Raw genomic sequence first — 25,531 nt, 5'->3', positions numbered from 1 at the left:
GGATATATTTAATTGCCTAAATAAATAAGCTACCTCCCCCGCTCCCCCCTGCACTTAACCAGATTTAGCCTTCATTAACCACACACAAGTATTTAAACTGAACCTCTGGGGGGCACCTGGGTCAAACAGCTGACTCTTGATCTCACAGTTTGTGGGTTCGAGCCCAACACTGGGCTCTGCGCTGACAGCCTGGAGCCTGCCTGGGATCCTCTCTCCCTCTCTCTCTCAAAATAAATTAACAAAAAAATGTGAACCTCTGAATTACCTGTTTGATTTAGATTTCAAGATAGCCTAATTTAGACTATTTCAAAATAAAGTAGCCTAATTGCACATTCAAGACGTTTCTTTGAAGATAATTAAAAAATGAAATATAGTGGAAAACTGTTCTGCCTAGATTTAAAATACAGAACAAAATTAAAATACAAGTGAGGAACTAGGAAAGATGTCTAGGATAACCTTGCTGTGTAACCTTTGACAAATTAGTAAAAGAGAACTACCACACAAAAACAAGGTTAGTCACAAAATAAAAACCAGTACCCAGCCAAAAAAAAGGTATTTTTTTTAACCTACCAAATAAACAAAAAATTTTCCCTGTTGTCAAGGGTAAAAGTAAATAAATGAACACTAAACTTGGTGAAGTACAGTATTTAGGGGAACCACAAGGTCTTAATGTTGCAGGATGGTCAAACAGCTCTTTCATAAGGGGAGAAACTTAGATGTTCTGCTGCCCTCTAACTACTGTTCGTTCCATTTTTCTTCCTGTTAATTTATTAAGTAATTTATACCCACTGCTTCTAAATTAAATCTCTAATCCACAAAATACTTTCAACACATGTATTAACCCATTTGATTCTCAAAATCTAAGAATTTTAATTGTATTCTTTCTTGAGGTGAGAAAACAAGATCAGAGATTGGCTTTTCCAACACCTCATTAATTGGGGACTCGGTGACTCCAACTTCAGTTAAGATGCTTTCCTTACCTGCACTTTACCATCTAAAACTAAGCTCTCAAAGTGCCTAATGCATTGTTTTACAAGTAATAACGACCCAATAAATCTGTTTCAATTTCAGCTTTGTTAACCCCCAAATTTTAATCCAAGACAGCAGGCCTAAACCTTAAGTGTGCTAAATTTTTAGTAATACCAAATAAGCTTTGAAAAAAACCCCAGGAATTAACTGATGAGTTCTGGGGATATTTAGGAAAAAACACACACACACACACCACTGAAGCCACAAATTTTGATTTTTCTTTGTCTTACATGCCACACTAATAAGATATAAGGTAGTCCTGGATAATAAAAGTATTTACATGTTGAATACAAAATAAATACAAAATTACTGAAAAGTTAGTTATCCACTGATTCATTTTGTATTCCCACTGTTCATCTTCTGTTTCATTTTTCTTTGCCTTTTGTAAATTCTTTTCTTTCTTGCTTTCAAATCAACTTTTGGCTCTGGTTTTACCCACTGTATTTCTATCGGCTTTTCCTCAGCTGGTATAACAAAAACATCTGCAGTGGGATCGTGTGGAAGAACAGTCTTTGGTTCCTTCTTTTTCATTTTCTGTGCATCTTTCACCTGTTGTTTCTCTTTGTATTTTGCAGCTGTGATGGATCTTATGACACGCCGATGCTAAAAAACAAAAAAATATCATCAGATATTTTCAAACTAAAAATAAACATATACGGTGAGGACATTCACTTATGAATCGTATTTTCCCCTTCACTCATGTCATTAAAAAAAGTAGTAATCTGCAAGGCTGTATGCAGCAAAAAACAAATTAAGTTTCATGGTTTAACAGAAATCACTTGACAGAATTACTTTGGCCAGAGTTCCCTGGGCACTGAGGAACCATTAAACAATAAAAATAGCTTACCATGTTTGGGGACTGGTAGTGAGGATTTTCATATAGAGTTGGTCCTCCAAAACTTCCCTGGAAAATCTTTATCAGATTTAAGACGAACCGAGGTCCTATTTCTACAAGAGCTGCATCTTCTTCTATGATCTTTAATACAAAGGAAATACTTCATTTTGGTTTGGATATACTATTCCTAAAAGTTACCCTGGCTCTAACCTCATTACAAATATGCCTAAAAGAAGTGAAAGCCAATTAAGGTGGAAGTGAAAACGTAGCCAAATTATCAGTATTTTCTGAAATATATTACTAGGTACTGGTAATTGTCATGGGAAAATACTTACATTTTTTTCAGTGTGTTCTTTTAAAATTGAGTAATTTCAATTTGGTCTTTACCTGGCTTCTCACAATGCACGTATTCTTGAAAAACTGTGGTTAAATGAATGTTTAAAATTGCGACCACTATAACAAAATGTATTAAAGCACCGTATGGGGGAAGCCTTTTACAATTTAAGCCAACCCCTAAATTGTATTTATACGTCTAATTCAAATTAGATTAAGAGGTTTATAAAAGGATACATGTCCAAATTTATTTTTGAATGGCTGCTGATTGTCAAATTAAGGGGCAACTTCTGAGCTACAAATACTAACAGTGTTGGTTCAGGTATGTCTGTCCTCAGAGGTTACAGGGATAAGTTTGTTAGAACAACAATGCAGAAAACAGCCTAGGTTTTTACTTTTTTTTTTTTTTTTTTTAGGGGTACCCGGGTGGCTCAGTTGGTTAAACATCCAACATCAGCTCAGGATCTCATGGCTCATGAGTTGGAATCCCCACGTTGAGCATTCTGCTGACAGCTCAGAGCCTGAAGCCTGCTTGGGATCCTGTGTCTCTGTCTCTCTGTGTGTCTCTATGTAATAAATAAACATTTAAAAAAACTTAAAAATTAATGAAAATAAAAACAAAATTTTTTTTGAGAAAGAGAGCACAGGAGCAGGGAGGGCAGAGAGGGTCTGAAGCAGGCTCTGCGCTTGTAACAGCAAGCCCAATGTGGGGCTCAAACTCATGATCCGTGAGATCATGACCTGAGCCAAAGTCAGATGCATAACTGACTGAGCCAACCAGATAACTGGTTTTTAATGTTTTTTACATTTTGAGAGAAAGAGTAAGCAAGCGGAGGGTCAGAGAGAAGGGTGGGGAGACAGGATCTGAAGTGGGCTCTGTGCTGACAGGCTGACAGCAGTGAGCTGGATGCAGGGTTCAAACTGGGAAATCATGACCTGAGCCGAAGTCGGACGCTCAACTGACTGAACGACCCAGGTGTCCAAAAAACAGCCTAGGTTACTTTCAATGCTGTCTGAAATGGTCTTGCTTTTCTTTCTACCTCTCCACTTTTCTGCAGACTTACCATCCTGCCAAACTCCTGCTTCAAGATTTCCAGAATCACCTCTCCTAAAACACTGTATGATTCATCTTATAGTTCTCATTGAATGAATTCGACAGGGATCATGTTTTTCGAAGTCTTAACACCCTCTACCCCCAGATTCCAACCTCTGGAGAGAAACTTATATTTTACTGAATATATAGTTGCTTGTTAGAAAAACCTTACTCCGAAACAACTGATAGCCGTGTAGAGAAGTATGAGACAGTAGTTAATTGCTACAAGTCTGTGGGGGCAAAAAGCTATTTAAAACAAAACGAATTATTATTTACATTTTCACAAACATTATATATCCTACTTCATTTCAAAGTATAACTAAAAATTAATTAAAGCTAACCTGAAAGTTCCGAAACCATATCCTATTATCCAAAATGGTGAAAGTAAACACATGGTCCACAAATGGCTGGCTTTTGGGATGATACCGTGGTGTACTAAAGATCTAGTAAAGATAAAAATAAATGATATGTCAGTTTCTTATTCTGCCACATTCCATGTACGTTTTAGATAGCTAAATTAACAAAAAGTCCAAAGGAGATACTCATTTATATTACTAAAAATACTTTCTAGAAAAGATAGTTACCTGAATTAAGAGTTCTTTTAACAGAGCATAATGCGGTAATTCATCAAAAGCCTATTAAAAAAATAAAGTGAACATATTATTTGACAACAGTGTTTTGTTTAAAATTGTGGATTTTTAAAAAAATTTAACTCAATTACACAACTATATCCACTAAAAAACCACCATGCAAAGTAAGAAAATTAGACCTCATACACTAGAGATACTTACAGGGTCAAAAGACAAAAGGGGCCGAGAACCTTTCAAACAGTTTCCAGTCATCTTTAGTTCAGCTAGGGTATGAACTAGAAAAATTATAACAATAAAAACAGTTATAAGTTTAGCACAATTATCCCAAAAGAACATTTTCAATTTTGTCATTAAAAAAAATCTTAAAATGGAGTCAACTTACTATTTTGAACGAGGAATTTAGCAGATGGTCCATGAGGTGAATTTGAAAGCCTGAAAAATATGCAGTTTTTTCAACTAATTAGAATTTAGAATGTGGTAAATTCTTACTACCTCATGGTTTAAAAAACACCGTAACATGCTGGTAATATCCACACATTTAATTTTCTTTAAAAGTTTTGACTTTTGGGGCGCCTGGGTAGCGCAGTCGGTTAAGCGTCCGACTTCAGCCAGGTCACGATCTCGCGGTCCGTGAGTTCGAGCCCCGCGTCAGGCTCTGGGCTGATGGCTCAGAGCCTGGAGCCTGTTTCCGATTCTGTGTCTCCCTCTCTCTCTGACCCTTCCCCGTTCATGCTCTGTCTCTCTCTGTCCCAAAAATAAATAAAAAACGTTGAAAAAAAAAAAAAAAGTTAAAAGTTTTGACTTTTGTGAAATCAATGAGTTTGCTTCATCCCCTGGCCCAGTCTTTTTATATAAAAGACTGAAAGAGATATATAACCTAAGAGATGCAAATAATCCATTTACAAGAACAGTTCCACCAAAATCTTACTTAATATATACCCTTACCACATATAGAGATCCTGTTTTTTCTTAGCTTCAAAATAGATACATTTATTGCAGTTTTTCATTTCACAAACCTAAACAAAGTATAGAAAAATGAAATAGACAATAAAAATGAGAACCAAAGCAATTCAATACAATTAATATCTAGACTCCTCCAAAAAACTTAAGCAGATTAATAGGCTACAAATGTCTAAATCTAGGTAAATTCACCAAAACACCCATTTAAAGTTCCTCTTAGGTATTCTGCCTAAGGTAAACTAGATACTTTGGCCTCTTCTCTGCTTACTGGCAACCTCTTCTTCCGACCATACTCCCAGGTACAGCCTACAAAAAGTGGAAAAAAAAAAAAAAAAAAAAAAAAAAAAAAAAAGATGCCCTAGGGATAAAGCACACTACAATCAGCTCAGTGATCTTAGGAAAATATGGTCCTTAAAGAACCAAATACATCCTTTATAAGGGCTATTTTTATTATTATTTTTTTACTTGAGAGAGAGAGAGAAAGAGTGCATGTGTGGGGGAGAGGGGCATAGGGAGAGAGAGAGTGACAATCTTAAGCATGCTCCAGCTCGGCACAGAACCTGATGTGGGGCTGGATCTCACAACCCTGGGATCGTGACCTGAGCCGAAATCAAGAGTCAGACACTGAGCCACCCAGGGACCCCTATGATGGTTATTCTAATTTTTTTAAATGTTTTTATTTTTGAGAGAGAAACAGAGTGAGAGCGGGATAGGGGCAGAGAGAAAGAGGAGACACAGAATCTGAAGCAGGCTCCAGGCTCTGTGCTGTCAGCACAGAGCCCGAAGTGGGGCTCGAACTCAAACCGTGAGATCATGACCTAAGCTGCATTTGGAACGTTTAACCAACTGAGCCACCCAGGCGCCCCTAGTTATTTTTATTTTTAACTCTTCAGCGTTTTGATTTGAAGCTCAAGAAATTTAAGATTTTTTTTCCTCATCTGTACTCAGTTTTGCAAAGTCACTAAGGGACTAGTGAAAGGGAGAAATACAGAAAACCTATTTCAAGTTGAATTAAACTTCAACATCCTGAAGGTTTATATTACTGTAATATTCATAAATCAATATATATGCATCAACTCTCAACTACTTGAGACTTTTAACCTAACAACTTAAAGTGATAGGTCCAATGCTTTTGTTTCTTATTGGTCTTAGAACAATAACACTAAGTTGGTTGTTTTCTAGTCAAGCCTCAGTTACTGGAAACTGTTTTTTTTCATATGCTGTTTTTTTTCATCTATCTTCACTTGAAATTATACTTGTTCATAAACTGAATCCCCCATTAGAATGTGAGCCCCAATGGACACAGTGGTGTTGTTTTGTTAAACAGTTTCCACAGTAGTAGAATAATGCACTAGAATATATAGCAGAGGTTCAAATATCTGTGCTAAATAAGCCTTTCTAATAGGAAAAGAAAATTATCTGAAAACACTTCTAAATCTTAAAAAATTTGCTTAAAAACTTAAGCTCAGTATCTTCAACAATACTTGGAAAAGTAACCTATTATTAACTTACAGTATCTTAAGAGCAAATACCACGTGTTTCACTTTTAATACTGGCAAAATACATTTTTAAAATGTGTGGTTTTAAAAATAATTAATGAATTTTTAATTTACTTTGTACATGTTGACAGTTTTTTTTAACAAGCACTTACTGTGAATTTAGCACTGTACTGTACATGATAAGAAAAAAAAGGATAAGTTAAAATCCTTGTCCTCCAGAAATTTCAGTATGTTTGGTGAGATAAGACAAATATAAGAATGATTAAGAAATATATATAGTGAAGCACTAAACTGTGAGATATAGACAGTGAGTATATAAAAATTTGTAAGGCAGATTTTTGAAGAGTTAATAAAATTTGAGTATCTTTTACAAAACAATTTAAAAGTCACTGAATAACAGATTTATTCTTTAAATGAACTATCTTTAGTGTTCTAAAATATTGTTCCTAGTGTTCCTAGAATATTTTACTTGAATTACTATCTAAAATTACCTCATTAATCACAAATAACTTGTCTTTACGATCCATTTTCGTATCTATAAAAAGAAAAAATTAAGTAAATAAGATTTCAAAGCTAATTCAAACAAATCGCATTCTTTCTAAAAAAGTACTGTTTTTACAATCGTCAGTTTAAGAGATTTTATTAATTAAAAAAAAAATTTTTTTTTAATGGTTTTATTTTTGAGAGAGAGAGAGAGAGAGAGAGAGAGACAGTTGTGAGCGGGGAAGGCACAGAGAGAGAGGGAAACACAGAATCTGAAGCAGGCTCCAGGCTCCAAGCTGTCAGTACTGAGCCCAACATGGGGCTCAAACTCACAAACCATGAGATGATAACCTGAGCCAAAGCTGGATGCTTAACCGACTGAGCCACCCAGGCACCCTGGTACTGCCACACTTCTAAGCTTAAAACTTCACTTGACTGCAGGATACATCATTGCCAAAAAGAGTATCTTGGCATTTAGAAGTAGGCTGAGCCCCAAATTAAAGGTGCTTCAAATCCTACTCCAGTCCATTAACTTTTTAATCAGAACAGTTTTTTTTTTTTTTTAAGTTTATTTATTTATTTTTGAGAGAGAGAGAGAGAGAGAGAGAGAGAGAGAGGCAGGGGTGGCGCAGAGAAAGATAGGGGGAGAGAGAGAATTGCAAGCAGGCTCCGCTCTGTCAGCGCAGAGTTGGACATGGGAATCGATCCAACAGCCAAAACCAAGAGCCAGATTGTTGGCTTAAGAGAGTTGGCTTAACCAACTGGGCCACCCAGGAATCCCAAGAACAGTTAGAAAAAAATGCAGATAGCAATACATGGCAGTCCTGAATTATTTAGAAGGACAAACCAGCTTGTAAGCTATGAGAGCATTACAATGAAGGATCCTCGAAAAATGTTTTGATAATTAATAGCAGGATATCTAAGAAAGTGAAGGGAATGTTTAACGAATTTTGCAAAGAATTTCTAACAAAATGTTAATTGGAAAAATCCCATTATTGAAAAGATGAACTTCTGAGGCGACGTAGTTCTTTACCTAATAAAGCTGAACAAATGACAAGGTTGAACAATGATTGAAAATAAAAATACATAAACATATAAGAACTTTTAAAATGTAGGATATAAAGGCACCTGCTTTAGAATGAGGCATCAACATTCTCAAGTCTTGCATTAAATGTCTTGTTCTGAAATTTATTCCTCTAGAAGAAAAGATAAGAATCCGTTCCTTATTTTTCCACTTGCCCTAAAGAAAAAGAAAATGTGAAGATTTTTAAATCTCACACTGAACGTACCTTGTTTGTTTTTTCAAAGATAGTTTTAAAAGTATCCAGTTTTTAAGTACTCTACTATCCTCTAATGTATCCATACTACATGCTTAATTCTGCCTCTCTCCCATGTAATTCAGACAGATGTTTCACTAGAGAATCTTTCCACTGCTGAAAGCAGAATGAACTCTAGTCAATATTTCTTTCACAAGAGAACTTTAGTATTAACTTAATATTTACTAGGTTCCTACCAGGAGTCAGGCACTGTTCTTATGTGAGAAGACAGTCAACAAGCAAGCAAATCAGTAAAGACATGGAGGCAAGAACAGCATGAAATCCTTAGAGAACCACAACTATCTGTCATATAAGACAGAAGTGGCAAAGCATCAGGGCATCATGTGATGAGGCAAAAAAAAGGAAACTCAAATGTCCCTGTTTTATCTAACAGACAAAATTTGGATCCTCTATCTAAAGAAACAAGCTAAAGGTAGCTCTTGGTTCTAATAAAAGAATACAGCCAATGGAAAAGTTAACTCCTAAAAAAACAACAAAAAAAGTTATATATGGTAAGTAGAGAGACACAATAACATTCATAAAAAGCTTCCAGGTGGCAGACCGAACAATCCTGACAATCTCTCAGTGGTATTCACTGACCACGGCTGCCTCCCAGAAACGCTCTCTGACTTTCTTCATTTTTGGTTTTTCTTCTTCCATCTCTCCAATTCCTCCTCCTGACTCTAAAGATTCCTAGCCCTCTTTTTATTTTTGTTCTCTCCAGGACAGAGTGCTCATAATCATTCCATAGCTTCAATCGTCAAATCTATGGAAAGGTAAGGAACTCTCCCCACTCCTGGTAATCCAAGTATTTGACTTAATACCTCAAGTTCAACTCTAGGAATACTAAACCTTAAATACAGTAAATTTCTTGTTTATTTTTCTGATGATGCCACCATCATTTCCATCCCCCAAGCTTTAAATTGTCCATTTGCCCTATTATCCTATATCATAAGCACTTCTAAATGCTGTCAATTTTTCCTTGCAACAACTCTTAATCCCTTCCCTTTCACAGTACCCTCATTCAGATCCTTATCATCTTTTTTTTTTTTTTTTTGAGTTTAACACTTTTATCACAAAGACATCCCTTAGGTTACAGAGAATTAACGTAGAAGTATTGAAAAACACACCAAAAATGTGTGTATTGTAAGTAGAGCCACTACTGTGCGACCTTAAGCAGATTGCTTCAGTGTCCTGAGTGTCATATTCTCAACAGAGCCTTATCACCTTAAATCCCCTAAATGCTAGCCTTTCCAGACAGGGGGTTTCTCCAATAGATGCGGGGGAACTATAACAACAGCTTAATCTTTTTAAAGCACTGGTTCGATCACATCCTTAACCTCCCTGGATGTTCTAATCAAACTCCAAAATGACATCGCTATAACACTAAATTATAAAATATATTTTTTACCTCACTATGCCCCAAATCAACCCTACCTTTCAGTTAATTTGGCTTTTTTTTTAATTTTCAGCATTTTCCCTCCATTTCACTGCCTTTGATCATTCATTTTTGAATATCGAATATTGAAATTGTGCCTTCACTTTGAGATCCAGCTCAAGGGCTAAATCCTTCACGACCTCGCTGTTCTAGAGTAAAAGCAACCTCTATCTTAAGCACTTCCATACAATTTTTCATATTATGGCTCAGATCATAGATAACTACCATATTTCTTTCCAACTGAAGGAGAGTGAGAGCATTAACATTTACTGAACATCTTCTAGAAGTCCATCTTATTCTTCACGAAAAGTAAAACACATTTTCTTCCTCTTAATTTACAGATGAGAAAAGAGCTCAAAATGAAGCCATGAGTTAACTGCAGGGCTAGAATTTAAATTCGTTTTTTATCCCTCAAAGCTAACTCCTTTCCTAGCGCTTGCCACCACCGTATGTGGTCATTTATCACCTACTACCTGCTAGAGTACTAAGCTAAGGGTTAGGAAAGTAGACACAATCAAAACAGGAATAAATCAAAGACCATCTTTGTCTCCACAGTATTCGATCTAGCTTAAGGAATGGAAGTTAGGCCCAACAACTTGTGTTCACCGTCTTCTGAACACAAACCATGGACTTCCATGAATTAGTTTCTCTCTAAACTGCCAACACTTCAGAAAGGAGTCACATTCTAATTTAGCAACCCCAAAGCTAACATATTAGCTTCGTGCACGCCTGACATATTACAAATTTGAATGCAAAGAAAAATTCATTGTATCCAGTCTAGTTTTCATCATCCCTTAAAAGTTAAAGACTTGATCACAGAAGTCAAAGTCAATATCCCAAGGACATGAACTCTTCAAAGGACCGCATAACAAGCTTCAGGATCTCCGACTGACAGTAACTAACGCAGAATGAGGGAATCCTAACCACTGGAATAAATATACTCAAAAGCGAGAAATAACTTTAAGGAAAAGTAATACCACCCGCAAGGGGGGAAATGGAGTTACTAGAAGAGAATACTGAGGCTGAGTACCCCGTAAGTCGCCTCCTAAGAACGGGTAAGTGTTCCGAAGGCCACCCACTTCCCCAGCCGGCCGCCTCCCGGAGGGCGGCCACGTGCATGAGAGCTAGCTGTCAGCGCGGTGCCCTGTCCGACTGGGAGGTGAGCTGAGACCGAGCTCGCCTCACAGACAGGCAACTCCGAAATCAGCAGGGCTCTCGTCAGGTAGACAGCCCCAGGGACGGCGCGCAGAGCCGCAGCTGCAGGTGCAGCCAGGAGGCAAGCTTCCTCTACCTTGCAAACGGGGCCTGGAATACGGTCTCTCTCCTCTTCCTTCGTCTCTTCTGCCACGTCGCGCAGCTTGGCTGGCTGCTTGGCATCTTTCTCGTTCCTTTTTGGTTTTTTCGCCTGAACAGCCAAGCCTCCACGCCGCTTCCTCTTGGTCGCCGCCATCTTGCCCGATCTCCTTCGGTCTCGGCTTTCCTTCCGGCTCCGCCGCTCGCTCCCCTTTCCGATCTCTATGATACCGTGCGTTCGGCTCTGCAGTCCCCCGGCTCTATGGTACCTCTTTCCGGTTTCTCGTAACGCACTCGCGCCTCTCTAGGCCACCTCTAGCTCTGTGGTGACGGTGGCCGTAGTGGCTGTCTGGTCTGAAAAGAGTGGCGGGAGCCGCTCTACTCCCTCCACACCTACTCGGGAAGCGCGGCTCGCTTCCCCCTGGCTGCGAAGGGCTGTCGGACGCCCGGACCCCGCCACAAAGGTAAGGTTTCCGCGCCTCAGGGGCCGGAGGATCTTCCGAGAAACTGGGGCCCGCCCCCCCCCCCCCATCGCCTTTTCTGTTGGGGCAAGGTTGGGGGCGCCGGACAGCTCAAACCCGACTCCGCGGGGACACGCAGCCCCAGCTTGGCGTGGCGAAACTGGCCTCAAGTAGAACTACCGTGGTAGTTGCCTGTTGCCTCTGTTCACAACTTTTCCTGTGTTACTGGCCCCTTACTAAAGACGAGGAAACCGTAGCGTAGAGACAGGTGTAATTTCCCCCAGAGTTACAGAGAGTTGCAGTGACCGAGGTGGGTCCAGTCCCTGTCCCGCGGAGTTTAATACCCAGGCCTCTTCCACCTCGCCTCAGCGCAGGTTGACTTCGCGAGCCTTGCGGGCATTGATCCGGAGTTTTATTGTCGAGTCTCCTCGGGTGTTTCGCGATCCGCAGCAGCAGGTGTCGGCACCGGGAACGTCCCTTGGGGCCAGATGTGCAGTGGACATGCCCCTCCTAACTCCACAGATCCAAGATGAGAATGATTACAGCTTAGTGGCCAGCCTTGACAACGTTAGGAATCTCTCCACTGTCTTGAAGGCTATTCATTTCCGAGAACACGCTACCTGTTTCGCTACTAAAAATGGAATCAAGGTTACAGTGGAAAATGCAAAGTGTGTGCAAGCAAATGCTTTTATTCAGGTATGCAAACAGGTATCTTTAAGCCTGTGACATACGATATAATTCACCCAGTTTAATGAATACCACAGGGCTTCATAGACATCATTTAAGTTAGAGAACAGTGTATTTGAATTCTTTCTCCTGGCAAATTCTCTTCTTGTTTTATAGAGATAATGGTTAGTAATAATAATGTCTAAATTTTGCTAAGCTAAACTATGGGCCAGGCACTACACTGAGTGTTTTAGATACTTAACTCATTTAATACAGTAGTCCTATCAGGTAGGTTCTGTTATTATTCCCATTTTATGTGTGTGGAAACTGAGGCACAGTTTAAGTGATTTGCCATCAGTTCCAGAGTTGGCAAGTCGCTGAGCTGAGCTGAGCTGAGAGCCCAGACATTTGTTTCCAGAGTATATGCTCTTGGCCACTACTTCGCTTTTCCCTTTTATTGGTGATAATAAAATGTTTATTCTTACAAAGTAATATTTTTGTGGTTCAGATAGCATTTCAGAATTAATCCAGCGTTTTTTGAACACCTAAATGCACAGTGTGATGTCAGGTATAGGGGGATAGATACGTTTTCTGTCCTCAAAAGAAGTTGAAAACTAGTATCACTTACGCATTATCAAATGTTTGGCTATTTTCCAAATGACTTTAGCCCTATTGATGGGCATAAAAATGAGACAAGGGAGTCATGTGGATGATAGTTTAGATCCAAGAAACTAGATAAAGGACCCTTCATAAAGTTTTGCATGGTACCGAAATCACTGTTACACCATTAACTACTGAGTAGTATTATTCTAAAGGATAATAGTTGAAAAAGCTTAAGATGTTTTTCTTGGTAATCAGAAATTTTGATGGAATTAGCATAATATTATTTTTAAAACATAAAGTGAACTATAGAACCTTCTGAGTTTTCATTAATACATATGCATTTTCATATTTCCTTTTTTTCACAGGCTGGAATATTTCAAGAGTTTATAGTTCAGGAAGAGTCTGTTACTTTTCGAATAAATTTAACTGTCCTTTTAGACTGTTTATCTATATTTGGATCAAGTCCTATGCCAGGTGAACCATTTTATTATCATTATAATGACACAAAAGCATTATACAGAATAATCAGAAAATACAGGAAAAATCATTAGAATAGAAGTAATAAATATATCTTAGAAATTGCAAATTCATTTTTTTTGGTCACAGTCACGGATTCTAACTTTTCTAGCAATATTAATAGTAAGTGTGCTATGGGTCTTTACATATTTGCAAAAATATTTACATTAATTTTTTTTTAATTTACAAAGTTTTGGGGATTTTAAATTTGAACTGGCCAAGAGGAGACTGAATATGTCTTAATTATCTTTATTTAACATTGTGAAAACATGTGAAACATGTATTGCTTCTTTTCCCTAACTTGTTCAGAATTCACACAGTGCAGTGGCAGGGAAAACCAGTGCTCCTGACTTCCTAATTTACTCTGTTCAAAATTTGTTTGCTCTTATTTCCTTAAGACCTGTTCATAAATTGTCTATTTTCTGAAATGTTTTCTTTTAAAAATATTTATATATTTTGTTGTTGTTAGGAATAGCGAATTCAGTTGCTATGGATATAAGACTATAAGGAAACACCAGAAGAATGATTTTCTTTCATAGGAAAGGAATCTGGAGATAATCTAGGGAAAATTAGGTTGTGGTTCTCTAGAAAATGTATTTTAATTTTATACCAACAATTCTATCATTGCTAATTATCCATTTTTCTAATGCAGCACTCCCCAGCTGGTTTCTCATGAAAGCATCTGCTAACCCTCTTCTGTACTGTGGCTCTCCATCCAGTAAGGGACAGGAGCCTAAGATGTCCAGTCGTATTCCTCCTCTGCTCTAGTGGTTTGCAGTGTTAAAACCCACACCACCATTAACCACCCGGTCTTTTTTTCCTCATTTGATCTTAAAATTTGTGGAAGTGTACATAATATCTCCCAATAGAATACACTGACACAACGAATACACTGACATTATACTACAGGCAGTACCAAAGCAGTCCACTGCTGCGTGCACACGTTGAACCTTTAAGAAATAGCATAGCTTATTTGGCAATAAGTCTATTACTTGCAGTATTGGTCCATGTAGATTCTCCATCCTGAAATTGTAAAGCTATAAAATCAGTAAGCTGTTTCTGAGGTGTTTTTGGCAAGCTGGAAAACAATTTCAAAGAGTTACATTATATTTCGTTCTGGTTCCCCATTTTGTTACAGTTATTTTTCGAATTGTCTACACATAACTGTCATCAGTTATCCAAGATACAATCCTTTCTTCTAAAGAAATACATATGTGCTAAAAATTGGGCAGAATAAAATAATCTTCAGGAGTTTCATGTATCATTTAAGGAGAAGCTGAACCTGTACTATAAAGCTAAGCTCAAACTTTGATTTATTTCCATTGCAGGGACTTTAACTGCACTGCGGATGTGTTACCAAGGTTATGGTTACCCTTTGATGCTCTTTCTGGAAGAAGGAGGGGTGATGACAGTCTGTAAAATCAATACTCAGGAGCCTGAGGAGACTCTGGATTTTGATTTCTGCAGCACCAATGTTATTAATAAAATTATTCTGCAGTCAGAGGGGCTTCGTGAAGCATTTTCCGAATTGGATATGACGAGTGAGGTCCTACAGATCACCATGTCTCCCAACAAGCCTTATTTCAGGTGTTTGAACACAGCACAATTATAGCTCATGTAGTCTATTCCTTCTCCCTACTTACACATTTACTTAGGATGCAGAACTTTTATTATCCAGGTTCCTAGAATTTTCAGATCTTTAGAGAGCTTTTACTCTTATTTTTACAGATCAGGAAACTTAAAGGTCCAGGAAGATGAATTCAGTACTTAAAGCTTCATAGTGTTGGTTTGTAGATCAGTAGCCCAGTCTCCTACTTCATAAACTAATGGTCTTTTCATTGTACTGTTGTAGGTCAAGTTACATCATGAGGAAAATTTGGGCTTAAACTTTTGGAAAAGGTGTTTGTATCATATAGATCTGTTTTTCTTTCCTTTCGAGTTAGTACAGGATGCAAAAGGAAGCAGATGTTTTCTATACATGGTTCATTCACTGACTATCAGTCATCTACTGTGTGCATATTCCCCTGTTTAAGCACTTTGGAAAGGAACAACTTAAAATCAAGTTGAAGAGAAGATATGTGAAACAGCATAGAAGGAACAGAATCGCATGCCATTTAAGTACCAAAATAATGCACAGATTCTTAACAGAACATGAGTTCTTAGGGATGATTGGTCGAGGTAAGCTTCCTAAGGAAGGGCAATTTTCAGCAGGAATATAGTATCAGAAACTCTCAAATTGCTCCTGGTATTTTGAACCAACAAATTATGAAGTTTTCAGAATTAAAATAAATTTGGAGAGAAGATTTAAATATTTCTTCTCTTTTGAAATACATAAGAATATTAAAGAGTAAAGGAGCTAAATACATACAGAATGAGACGTATAAGATGTTCTTTTTACATCTACTCTAGAAGAACTGAAGGCCCTTATCATGACATTGGGTAGTTAAAAATTTGGCTCAAGATTGGTTAAAATGTTAACCAAAATGGAAATCAAACCCTAAGCAGTGACATGAATTAAAATTCTGGGCACTTTTACAGTATATTTCAGAGAACCACCATTTAAATGATGTCTCAGCATAGTAACTGGATGGATCATGGTGTCATCATTCATCTCTGGTATGGGAAATAACTTGGTGGGGGGAACTGGGAGTTGAAATTTCTTTCTGGATTTGTTAAATTTGAGGCACCTATGATACTAGGGAGTAGTTGGGCATAGGAAGTTCAGGAGATCGGTCTAGACTGGAAATTTAGATTTGGGAGTCAGTATCATGGCTGGGTATGGATGAGATGCCTCAGAGAAGGAGGTTACATCAGAGGAGTGACAAGATGGAACCTGGGGAAGACCAGCACGTAGGTCTTCTGTCACTGTGCTCACGTAGCGGTTACTGACGTGTTAACCCCATAGCAAGTGATCAATAGATTCTTGCAGATTAAATAAACATATAAACATTTACAAATTGTCTACACACAAACTGCTGATATCACCAAGCAAGAAAAGCCATGAAACAGCCTGAAGAGCAGCCTAAGAAACAAAACAGAGGAGCCGTAATTTCTGGCTGTGGCAGTAGAGAGGGAACAGGACCCCGGCTTGCAGATGAAGTAGATCAGAGCCTTCCATCACTCTTCAACTCTCTTGTCCTTTTATATTATTTCTTTTTTAATGTTTATTCATTTTGAGAGAGAAAGAGAGTGTGGGGGAGGGGCAGAAACAGAGGGAGAGCGAAAATCCCAAGCAGGTGGTGTGCTGTCAGCACAGAGCCTGACTCGGGGCTCTATCTCACGAACCACGAGATCATGACCTGAACCGAAATCAAGATGCTTAACCGACTGAGCCACCTAGGCGCCTCTATTTCTGATTTAAGGATGTGGAAAAGTGAGTATCAGAGTAGAATTAAGGCAACGAAAATTGAGGCAAACACCCCTGGATTCCTTTTGTGATTGATATTTTCCAAAGCTGTTTATTAGTTGCTAATTCCCCTGTACTCCCACCTCATCCTGGAGGAATCTTTATTACTGTTAAGTGTTACAATGTATTGTCAGCATTTGTTTACATATCTGTTTCACTCTGCTGATTAGCTTTTCAAGGAAGTGTCTTTATTGGGATCCTAATGTGGCTTATTGTTGGACCAGTGAATAAATGAGTTGCTCATTTTTTTTTTTTTTTTTTTTTTTTTTACTGTAGGTTATCTACTTTTGGGAATGCAGGAAGCTCCCACCTTGATTATCCCAAAGATTCTGATTTGATGGAATCATTTCAATGTAATCAGACCCAGGTCAACAGGTCAGTTCTTAATATATTAATCAGGAAGGTGAGGTTTATGTCATGTATCTATTAAATAAATGTTAAAACTTTCAGTTTGTTGCTACATGTATAACATTCTAAAGCTATAAATAGTAGGGTGCTAGAGGATTTGGGGTTGTGAGAGTGGATGACATTTTTAAAATGAAAAATATTAGCAAATTGGACAAGTATTTGATTTCATTCTTACATTTACTGCTTGTTAGTTCTGGGATCATTTTTGTCCTTCACTTGGAGTTAGGAGCACTGCTTTAAGTGTGTCGAAATAACAACAGCTTTTTATTTACTCCTCTACAGATACAAGATTTCTTTACTGAAACCCTCTACAAAGGCATTAGTCCTATCTTGTAAGGTGTCTATTCGAACAGATAACCGAGGATTCCTCTCATTACAGTATATGATTAGGAATGAAGATGGACAGATATGTTTTGTGGAATATTACTGCTGCCCTGACGAAGAGGTTCCTGAATCAGAGTCTTAAGTATGGCATTCGCTGTGATAGCTGTCTTGACATTCATGATCGGTCACATTCTCGTTCTGGGTATAGTACTCTCCAGAATACTGGGTTTTCTGAAGGGAAGAAGCATGGAGGAGATAGGAACAAGGTCCATGTACCCTAATAGTTGCTGTGTATTTTGTAAGTAAATGTTTTCACGTAGTCATAGATTAACCAGTACTGGACTGGACTGTGGTTCTGTCTTTTGAACTCATGGGACTCATTTTGAGCCAAGATGAACAACTTATTTAAGTAGGACATGTAAAGAGTCTAAAAATATAAAGTTTGGTGATTCTGTACCTGAAATGTTCTTTTATTTACTTACCATTAGAAAAAGCAGCATCTGGGCACTGATTATTAGTTTGACCTCTGGACTGTGTCTTAACGCGGTGGTCCTCAGAGTGTGGTGCCTGGACCGAGAGCATCAGCAGTACCTGGAGACTTGTCAGAGATGCTGGAGGGTGGCCAGCCGTCTGTAGCTTCAGTCATTTCCCCCAGGAAATTAGATGCATGTTCAAGTTTGAGAACCACTATTTTGAAGGATACATTTATTTTTTTGCATTTATAGCATTCAATTACATTGAAGTGAATGCTGTTACATGTGATTTCTTCCCAAATGTTCAGAAGTTTACACTTTGCCAAACAAGTGTGAGTAATTGTATGATTTACCTTTAAAGTATACATTTTAAAGAAATCTATGAACAAGATATAAAAGTCTTCAGAGTTACAGAATTTCTTCTCGCTCTCAGAACTATTCAGTGCAAGTAAGTACTTAGATACCTTCTATTTGCTCATAACGTGTTTCTCAACCAAACCAAGTATAGAAAACCAGTTATCAAGTGATTTTGCACTTTCTTGGGTCATTTTCAATTAGTTTTTATGGCATGTAAATATTTAATAAAATACAATACTAAAATTACCTGACTTGTTTTGTAACAGAGAAATATATAACCAAAATAAAGGTCCGTACATGTGGTAACAGCTCTGTGTGGGGCAGCACTGTTGGCCTTTGTGGGTATGATAGTTCTTCATAGGAAAAAACATGCCACTGCAGGATTCATTTAGCCTCCCTGGCCTCGGGCCCCACTAGTGCCAGTCATTGTGACCTGCGATTCTCCCCTCCCCACCCCAATAAAAATGTCCCATGTTATTGATGGCTAAGAACCATTGAATAATATTCATCAAAAGGGTATATTTGGAATGCCTACCTTAAAATAGGCCACTTGGCATTAGAGGAAATTGGTTTGGAGAGCAGTTCAGCAAGAACTTCAGGGAAATGATCCCCCAGAACAGCTGTGGGCACTGTTCCCAGGCACATGGGCGATTCTGGTGTCTAGTCCAGAGTGACTACCTAATAACTACGAAGCCCCCCAGTAATCTCAGCATGCTAGCTGGTACAAAAAGTGGAGTTTTGTAAAGTATAGTATATGTTCAAGAAGTAAATGAATCTACATCAAGAACAGAACAAATCTAAAACATAATTATGAAAATATTTAATCAGCATTTCAAGGACTATAATTTTCCTTTATTTTTTAAAAACAATTTTAAGTTTATTGATTTCTTTTGAGAGTGAGAGAGCAAATAGGGGAGGGGCAGAGAGAGAGAGAGAGAGAGAGAACCCCAGGCAGACTTTGCACTGTTGGGGCTCAAACTCAACATCCATGAGATCATGACCTGAGCCGAAGTCAGACACTTGCCCACCAGAGCCACCCAGGTGCCCCCTATAATTTTCCTTTAAAATAGGGCAGTTACTTTTGGTTTTTGTTCACTGGTACGTCCTGTACCTAGAATGGTGCCTATTCAATAAATATTTGTTAGGTGAAAGAACCTCCATTTCAGATTATCTTTTAGCATTTTATTAATTACTATTTAATTTCAGTTACTTAGCTCTGAGTTGATCTTGATCTGAAGTATTTTTTAAAAGTTGAACCTGTGAAGAAATTAAAATGTATATTGGTTCAGTAGGGAAAGATGGACATTTTTGCACATTTAAGATCGTCATTTTAGCTGCACACATCTTTAACTATTTAGAGTTCGTAAGCTAATGAGTGTAATTCTTTCTACATCACCCACCAAGGTACTGATTTAATATAGAATTTCCTATTTAGTGGTTTCTCTTTGACCTCAGAATTTACTTTGTACAAGTTCCCTTGAAATTCCAGCAGGGGGAGTGCTTCCTCAGGCAGACTGGGACACTTTGGTGACTACAAATTCATTTCATGTGTCACACACAGAAAAAATATAATCTTATTTTGAAGGCCTTTAGTTTTTCCTTTTTGCAGTTTATCTCATTTTATTTTCATTGTGCTTACTAAGGGAATGTGTAGTTTTTTTCTCCGTTTTTAATGTTTTCCCCCCGTTTGATGATACTGTGCTTCCACCTGCAATTGATGAAATGATTCAAAATAAAAACGATTTTTTGAATTCTGTTTTGCTAATAAAGTTAAAGTCTTATAACACAACCACTTTCATAAGAAGCCACAGAGTTTCTATGGTGCATCAAGTAGTCCTAGTAAGAATTGGTTACAGTCGCAGAAAGGGCAAGCATGTGGCATTCTTCACAGTTCAGGGTGGGGAACTTTTCAGAACAGGGTGCTCCCTTCTTCCCTTACCTTCTTCACACTGACTTCCCCTTGGCCCCACCTGAAACAAAAACTACAGGGTCCTGAGAAATTGGGGAAATTGTATAACATTTTTTCTTTTCCTAACTGTGTCCTCAGTAGTGTTTTCAGGCACAAGTCAGGTTACACGCACCCCCGAGGCTGCCAGCAGCTCCAACCTGGACTTCCCACACCAGGAGCGGACAGAGATGCCATAATAGACAGTTGTTGCCAGTGCTTCTGCTGTGCTGTCCGTGTCTCAGTCACTGCCAGAGACTGCGGTAATTAGTAATATTTGAAGTAGGTTTTATTTTTGAAATTACTAGTTTGTTGATCAATATAATAGATAAATCAATATAATAGCGGCTCTCATTGGTAAAACTAGAGGTATTCAGGACATGTGACATGACTAAATTACTAAAGAGTAATTCCCCACCTTTGCATGAAAAGGACATAAGAGTCTAGTGAGGCTTGTGACCTGGACATTTAGACTTGGGCCTGAGGCTTGACCCCTAAATGGTCTGGCTTCCTGCCACCTTGTCCAAGGATTTCTGGCTTCTTGTTGCTAACTAAATTAGGACAGCCTCACTTCTGGAGTATTGTCAAGTCGGCCTCAAGCAGACCTTTCGTGGGAAGTGGTGGGTGAACTACCAAAACAGAAGTAGGGCTTCACTGATCTTAGGGAGCAGTTTGCATGGGCATTTGCATGCTTGCTGATAAATGTTTATTAAAGTCTGTTTGTGGGGCAGTATGATCTAGGCTTGATTTTTTTCTTCTTTTTCTAATTTGGTAGAGATTGTAGGGAAATAGCTAACCCTCATCCACCTCAAAGATTTTAGTTCCTGTTAGCTAATTTAAAAAGAATCCGAAAGTTGTGAATGACCTTGTTGACTCAGGTCTGTTAGGAACATCAAGTGTTTGGGGTAGATTATCCAAATTGCTGGTTCCCACTGAATGAATTCAGAAAGTAGCTTAGTTCTCACCTACAGTTTTCCAAGAGAGAATGTAACTTTACATTAGGTTTTACTGTGTCAAACATTTCCAAGGTGGTTTCTTAAACTCAAGGATTTCACAGAATACCAAAATTTTAAAACTTTTGGAACCAACATAAGTAACAACTTACTATTTTCTCAGATACAAGGATGTTAAAACCATAGCTACCATTCATTATCACCACCATTTCATTAAACATTTTAACATCAAAATCTCAGAAAATGGACTATTAGTAACCTTACACTGACAATAAACACTGGATATATTTAAATATTTAAAACTAACTTCAGATGCAATATCAAGATCACACCGTAACATTTTATTTTACAATGTTAACACTTTATGCTATTGTTTTATTGATACAGGTTTGTCAGTCTGGAGATCTTAAGACTTTGGGGTCTCCCAAAGTAGTAACATTTTTAAAACTTTTAGTGCCACACAAAATAGAGTCCAAACGGCCACTTCTGTCTGGCTGGTACTTTGGTTTTTATCACAGTCATTGTCGAAAATCCATTTTCGTCCGGATATGTGAAAATGGAAGCAACTCTTCTGAGGCTGCTTTAGTCAGTGCAGAATATTCTGGGTAAGGACAGCAGGCCCATCTCCAGACAGGGCTAAAATTAGCAACGACAGACCGGTGACCAGTTGATAAGCACTGCAGAAAAGGTCAGTGGGATATAGCTGCCTTCAGGCAGGCCTGCAACCTGAGACCTTGGTCCTGAGAGCTGAGCTGAAAGCATTCAGAACACAGCCGCCAGGAGGAAGCCTTCCAGTCTACAGACCAGGCAATGACTCGCCACTCACCACCATACCTTGGCTACTGGTTGATCATTAGGTTTTACAGACTGAGCAAATGACTGAAATAAAAAAATAATTTTTTGCATGAAGAACCAAAATGTAGTTCCCTAAGCACTAAGTGATACGGAGATGTTAGAAGACGCTTGGATCCCTAAAGACACAGTCTTTGAACTGCATTAAATCAGCTCAGGTAACAGAAACGATGAAGAGAGAAGTAAGTTTTTTATTTTGTAAAACTCACACGAATCCGATTTTTCTTTTCTCCCTGAATACGTGAAGAAGACAGTAAGGAATATTTGAGATTTGAGATTGCTGTTTTCTTTTCCTAGACACACATTTGTTCAGGAGGTAAGGGCTTTTTTTTTTTAAACAAACCTGGTTAAGATTCCTTCCACAAAACAAGCCTTTTTAATCCAGTTTGGGGTTGGGGGCAGCATAGTGGGGTGGAAAGTAATCATCTGTGACTCAGGAAGTCAGCTTTATAATCACCCAGCTGACCTTGAACAAATCCATCTCTCTTGTCCCTAGTTTCTTCATTTATAAGAATCAAAGCCCTCTCTGACTCTAATATGGCATGAGACCAGGGCAAATGTTTTCAGGAGATCAAACGTTTCTTCACAAGGCAGTTTTAGTGACCTGAAACAAGTTACAACTAAAAGTATTTCCAAACAGTATATTAAAATGGTCACTAATAAACTACTTAGGTGTTGCAGAATCTTCTTTAAAAACCAGAACTGAAAAAAATGAAATATAAGTTATAAAAAGGGAAGTACAAAAGGTATTAGAGTCCCCAGTCATTAAGAAACTAAAAGCATGTATCTAAAAAAAGATTTCTACACTTGCCCTGTCCCTTGCCCCCCTCACCCCAAGTTATAGATCAGAATCCTGCTTTCTAATGGCTCTTGAGTATTTTTACCTGTAATGCTGCTGCTAAGTAAACTTTTCCCCCCCTTAGAGTTCTTAGTTCTGCTTTTGATCTGCCATTGTTATCAGTGTTGATAAATATATCTTGTGATCCAGAATTTTTGTTATCAACAAGGTTGGCTTTATTGTTGGCTATCCAGTATAGAGGTTTTCTCTTTACTGATAACAGAAGACCTAAAGGAAAGGAGACAAACATTTGTGCATTTTATTTTATTCTTGCCTGTCTTCCAGTTCCAAATCACTGCTTTATTGAGCTAGGTGGCTGAACTTCAGTCTGAGGCAACTATTTCACCATGTGCCCATACCCCTAAAATGTTGACTCTTCTAACAGGCCTCTAAAATGGTACCCGAGTCTTGGGTTTTCTCCCTGAGGAGCAGGAACTCTTCCTTTGATACATATGGCAGCTAAGGATATCTAAGATACCGGGATTGCTTTTAATCACAGCTGAAAAAAAATGTACCTAGTTTAGGGTCTTTTATATTGTTCATAATTTTCAGGGGATCTCTTCTCATGAATACACAGATTTTAGGGCCTAGGGCCCTCTTAATTGCTACACAGAGGATCTATCTTCCCCATTTCCAGCCATTAAGAGTCCCATACACTGATTTCCTAATATTGGAGAAGCTGGGCTGGAGTTAGAAGTAATCTGGTCCAAAAGAAATCTGGTCCAGAAACCTGGTTTCTATTAAGTGTTCTTCAGTCATCTCCTATTTAGACCTCAAGACTGTTAAGTGTGGTTTTCATGGCCCCTATCTGACTGAAAAAAAATATTTGTTCCACAGAAATACGAGATACAAAATTTTATGAGGCTTTTTTTTTATATTCAAGTTCCACTATTTTATATTCATTCTCTACTACTGACTGCATAAAATACAGAAAGCTATCTGGTGCTTTAACTTCCTTCTCAGTAAACCAAGAGATAATATGATTTCAGATCTGAAGAAGAAATAGGCACAAATTAAGTCAATTGCTCAGGGTCTCATAAAACCTGAGGGGGGCAAAAATCTGAGGGGCCTCTGCTAGGAATAGGAACTCCCATCCCACTCCAATCATAGGAGTTAGAAATCCGCCTGGGCCTCTTCACCCTCCCACCACAAGGTGGCAGGATTCCCCTGGCCTGAAATCTCCAGGTCACTGAAAGGACACTGACTTCCATCCGTTGAGTATACATTATCTTCTTTGGATTGGAGTAATTGTATCAGACTGTCGTTTCCAAGGGCTGATAAGTTCCATCCAGCTCACTTTTGGGATGTTAACCAGTGAAGTGTTTTCCACACCAGCTTGGTGTGGTAGCTTTTTACCAAGAATAGTTACTAGCCCCTCTCTCCTTGTGCTGCATGCATCAAATGTTGTAGCTAGAAGATAATAAACTTAAAAGAAAGCCCAGGCTTCAGTAAAAACAAAAATAGATGTTATTTGTTACATGATTACTATGGGGCCAGGCACCCTGCTAACCCCTTTACATACATTTTGTTTTCACGGCAACACTAAGAGACCTGTGTTCTTCTCACCTCCATTCTATGGTGAGCAAACCAGGATTACATGCGGATAGAAAGTGGTGGTTCTGGGGTCTGAACCCAGGCTTGTCTGTCTCCAGAGCTAGCTCTTAACCACCATGAATCATACAGAAAAATTAGTTCACAGGGATGCATTGAAGTCATGGTTTCTATGATCAGATAAAATAGTTCATTGGTGAGATAGTCATGTTCACAGACTTTATTATGTCCTGAAGTGGGGCCCACATTCTTTGCCAAACTACAAAAGCATTCTTGTACCCTCAGTTCAAGCATGTGCTACACCCCTTTCTCTTAATAAAACTAAATCTTAGATAGTTTCTCTACTTTGGTTCTAAAGGCTGTGTTTCATTTGCCAAAATTTAAATCACTGATCATTTTCAAAAAGAAATCAGGTATATATGAATACAGTGAGTTGGTGGGTTTTTTTTTTTAATTAATTTGTTCTCAACATGCCAATAGGGAAGTTTAGTATTTGAAAAGTTCTGAGAAGTCCGGGAAATGAATGTGTCACTTCGTTTACCCTAGTTTGTTTTTTCCTAAACTGAACTGCCATGGAGCCTTTCTGCCTCCTCCCTGTGGCCAGGGCAACATCCCTTGGAATCAGCAACCCTTGCAATGCCCTTTAGGAAATGCTGCCTTGTACGGCAGCCATAAAGAACTTACCATTGCTTTGATACACTCTCCTCTGTCATGCCTCAGTGCCTTTGCATATACAGTGCCTTCGTCCTGGAATGGTTTCTCTTCTCCACCTGGATGAATGGCTACTTGCCCTTCAAGAAACAACTCAGATGTAACGCTTCCTAGGAAGTCTTTTTCCAGCTTTCTTAGATTCTGTCTCCTTCCCACTCACACTGCATTGCGATTTCTACTACAGGACTCACTCATGTTTGCATTATTTCTTCACGTTTGCCTCTCCTACTTGATTATTGTCTCAAAGGAATGACCGTGGTGTATTTATCTTTATTAGCACCTGCATCTCTATACTTAGCACTTAGTAGTTGTTCACAACATGTGTTAAGGAAGGAATAAAGATGAGGAAACTGAGACTCAGAATGTTTAGGCAACCAAAGGTCACATGGGTATTTCATAGCAGAGTTGGGCCTCAAAGAATACTGCTCTCGTCTATGCCCGAATAGCAAATTTGTGGCAGTTCAGCTCTACCACCACCCGTGCCCCACAGCAGACAATACTAATAAATTAACTCCACCAAGCTCAGCCTTTTGCTCAAGAAACCTCAAGCATCGCTCTAGGAAAACACTAACAGAGCTGGCCCATGCGATGAAAAATA

At 38.5% G+C, this 25,531-nt stretch overlaps 3 protein-coding genes across 14 annotated transcripts in view; 1 reads left to right on the top strand and 2 right to left on the bottom strand.

Annotated features, from left to right (window-relative positions):
- Window positions 1–1,225: 1,225 nt before the first annotated feature.
- Window positions 1,226–11,103, bottom strand: BRIX1 (biogenesis of ribosomes BRX1). Its single transcript, XM_060634466.3, has 10 exons — window positions 10,868–11,103; window positions 7,951–8,062; window positions 6,831–6,874; window positions 4,826–4,896; window positions 4,263–4,312; window positions 4,082–4,155; window positions 3,875–3,925; window positions 3,632–3,733; window positions 1,877–2,005; window positions 1,226–1,632 (listed from the first exon to the last, which is right to left on the bottom strand). The coding sequence occupies exons 1-10, from the start codon at window positions 11,024–11,026 to the stop codon at window positions 1,363–1,365; spliced, it is 1,062 nt and encodes a 353-aa protein (XP_060490449.1). The 5' UTR covers window positions 11,027–11,103; the 3' UTR covers window positions 1,226–1,362.
- Window positions 11,104–11,181: 78 nt separating this feature from the next.
- On the top strand, window positions 11,182–19,834 carry RAD1 (RAD1 checkpoint DNA exonuclease). Of its 4 annotated transcripts, none has more exons than XM_060634471.3 (6): window positions 11,182–11,333; window positions 11,784–12,026; window positions 12,965–13,073; window positions 14,444–14,702; window positions 16,798–16,896; window positions 17,212–19,834. In XM_060634471.3, exons 2-6 carry the CDS (start codon window positions 11,832–11,834, stop codon window positions 17,393–17,395), a joined length of 846 nt encoding a protein of 281 aa, XP_060490454.1. In that variant the 5' UTR covers window positions 11,182–11,333; window positions 11,784–11,831; the 3' UTR covers window positions 17,396–19,834. The 4 variants fall into 4 exon arrangements, with proteins under 4 accessions (XP_060490454.1, XP_060490452.1, XP_060490450.1 ...); XM_060634469.3 differs by having other exon boundaries at window positions 11,183–11,333; window positions 11,781–12,026; XM_060634467.3 differs by having other exon boundaries at window positions 11,183–11,333; window positions 11,705–12,026.
- A 1,182-nt stretch (window positions 19,835–21,016) lies between these two features.
- TTC23L (tetratricopeptide repeat domain 23 like) overlaps window positions 21,017–25,531 on the bottom strand; it is a 58,770-nt gene continuing 54,255 nt past the window's right edge. For 5 of the 9 annotated variants that reach the window (XM_060634457.2, XM_081796031.1, XM_081796034.1 and 2 more), the window contains 2 exons: window positions 24,907–25,013; window positions 21,017–22,899 (listed from right to left, as the gene is read on the bottom strand). In XM_060634457.2, the coding sequence (XP_060490440.1) occupies window positions 24,932–25,013 (82 nt within the window). In that variant the 3' untranslated portion in view covers window positions 21,017–22,899; window positions 24,907–24,931. Of the gene's footprint in view, window positions 22,900–24,906; window positions 25,014–25,531 lie in introns of those variants that run through there. The other 4 variants (XM_081796035.1, XM_081796030.1, XR_014137887.1 and 1 more) reach the window with 3 other exon arrangements.

This window comes from Panthera onca, chromosome A1, assembly GCF_046562875.1.
Source record: "Panthera onca isolate mPanOnc1 chromosome A1, mPanOnc1 haplotype 2, whole genome shotgun sequence".
NCBI classification, from domain to species: domain Eukaryota; kingdom Metazoa; phylum Chordata; class Mammalia; order Carnivora; family Felidae; genus Panthera; species Panthera onca.
Note: the sequence above shows the minus strand (reverse complement) of the source record. Positions and strands in the feature narration are given on the sequence as shown.

Excerpts from the sequence above, each read along its gene's own strand:
- BRIX1 (XM_060634466.3), bottom strand. The coding sequence starts at position 11,026 with ATGGCGGCGACCAAGAGGAAGCGGCGTGGAGGCTTGGCTGTTCAGGCG. Across the intron at positions 4,313-4,825 it reads AAACAGGATCTCTATATGTG|GCTTTCAAATTCACCTCATG; the intron begins GTAAGGGTATAT and ends CATATTTTTCAG. Across the intron at positions 4,156-4,262 it reads TAAATTCCTCGTTCAAAATA|TTCATACCCTAGCTGAACTA; the intron begins GTAAGTTGACTC and ends TAATTTTTCTAG.
- RAD1 (XM_060634471.3), top strand. The coding sequence starts at position 11,832 with ATGCCCCTCCTAACTCCACAGATCCAAGATGAGAATGATTACAGCTTA. Across the intron at positions 13,074-14,443 it reads TGGATCAAGTCCTATGCCAG|GGACTTTAACTGCACTGCGG; the intron begins GTGAACCATTTT and ends TTTCCATTGCAG. Across the intron at positions 14,703-16,797 it reads CCCAACAAGCCTTATTTCAG|GTTATCTACTTTTGGGAATG; the intron begins GTGTTTGAACAC and ends TTTTTACTGTAG.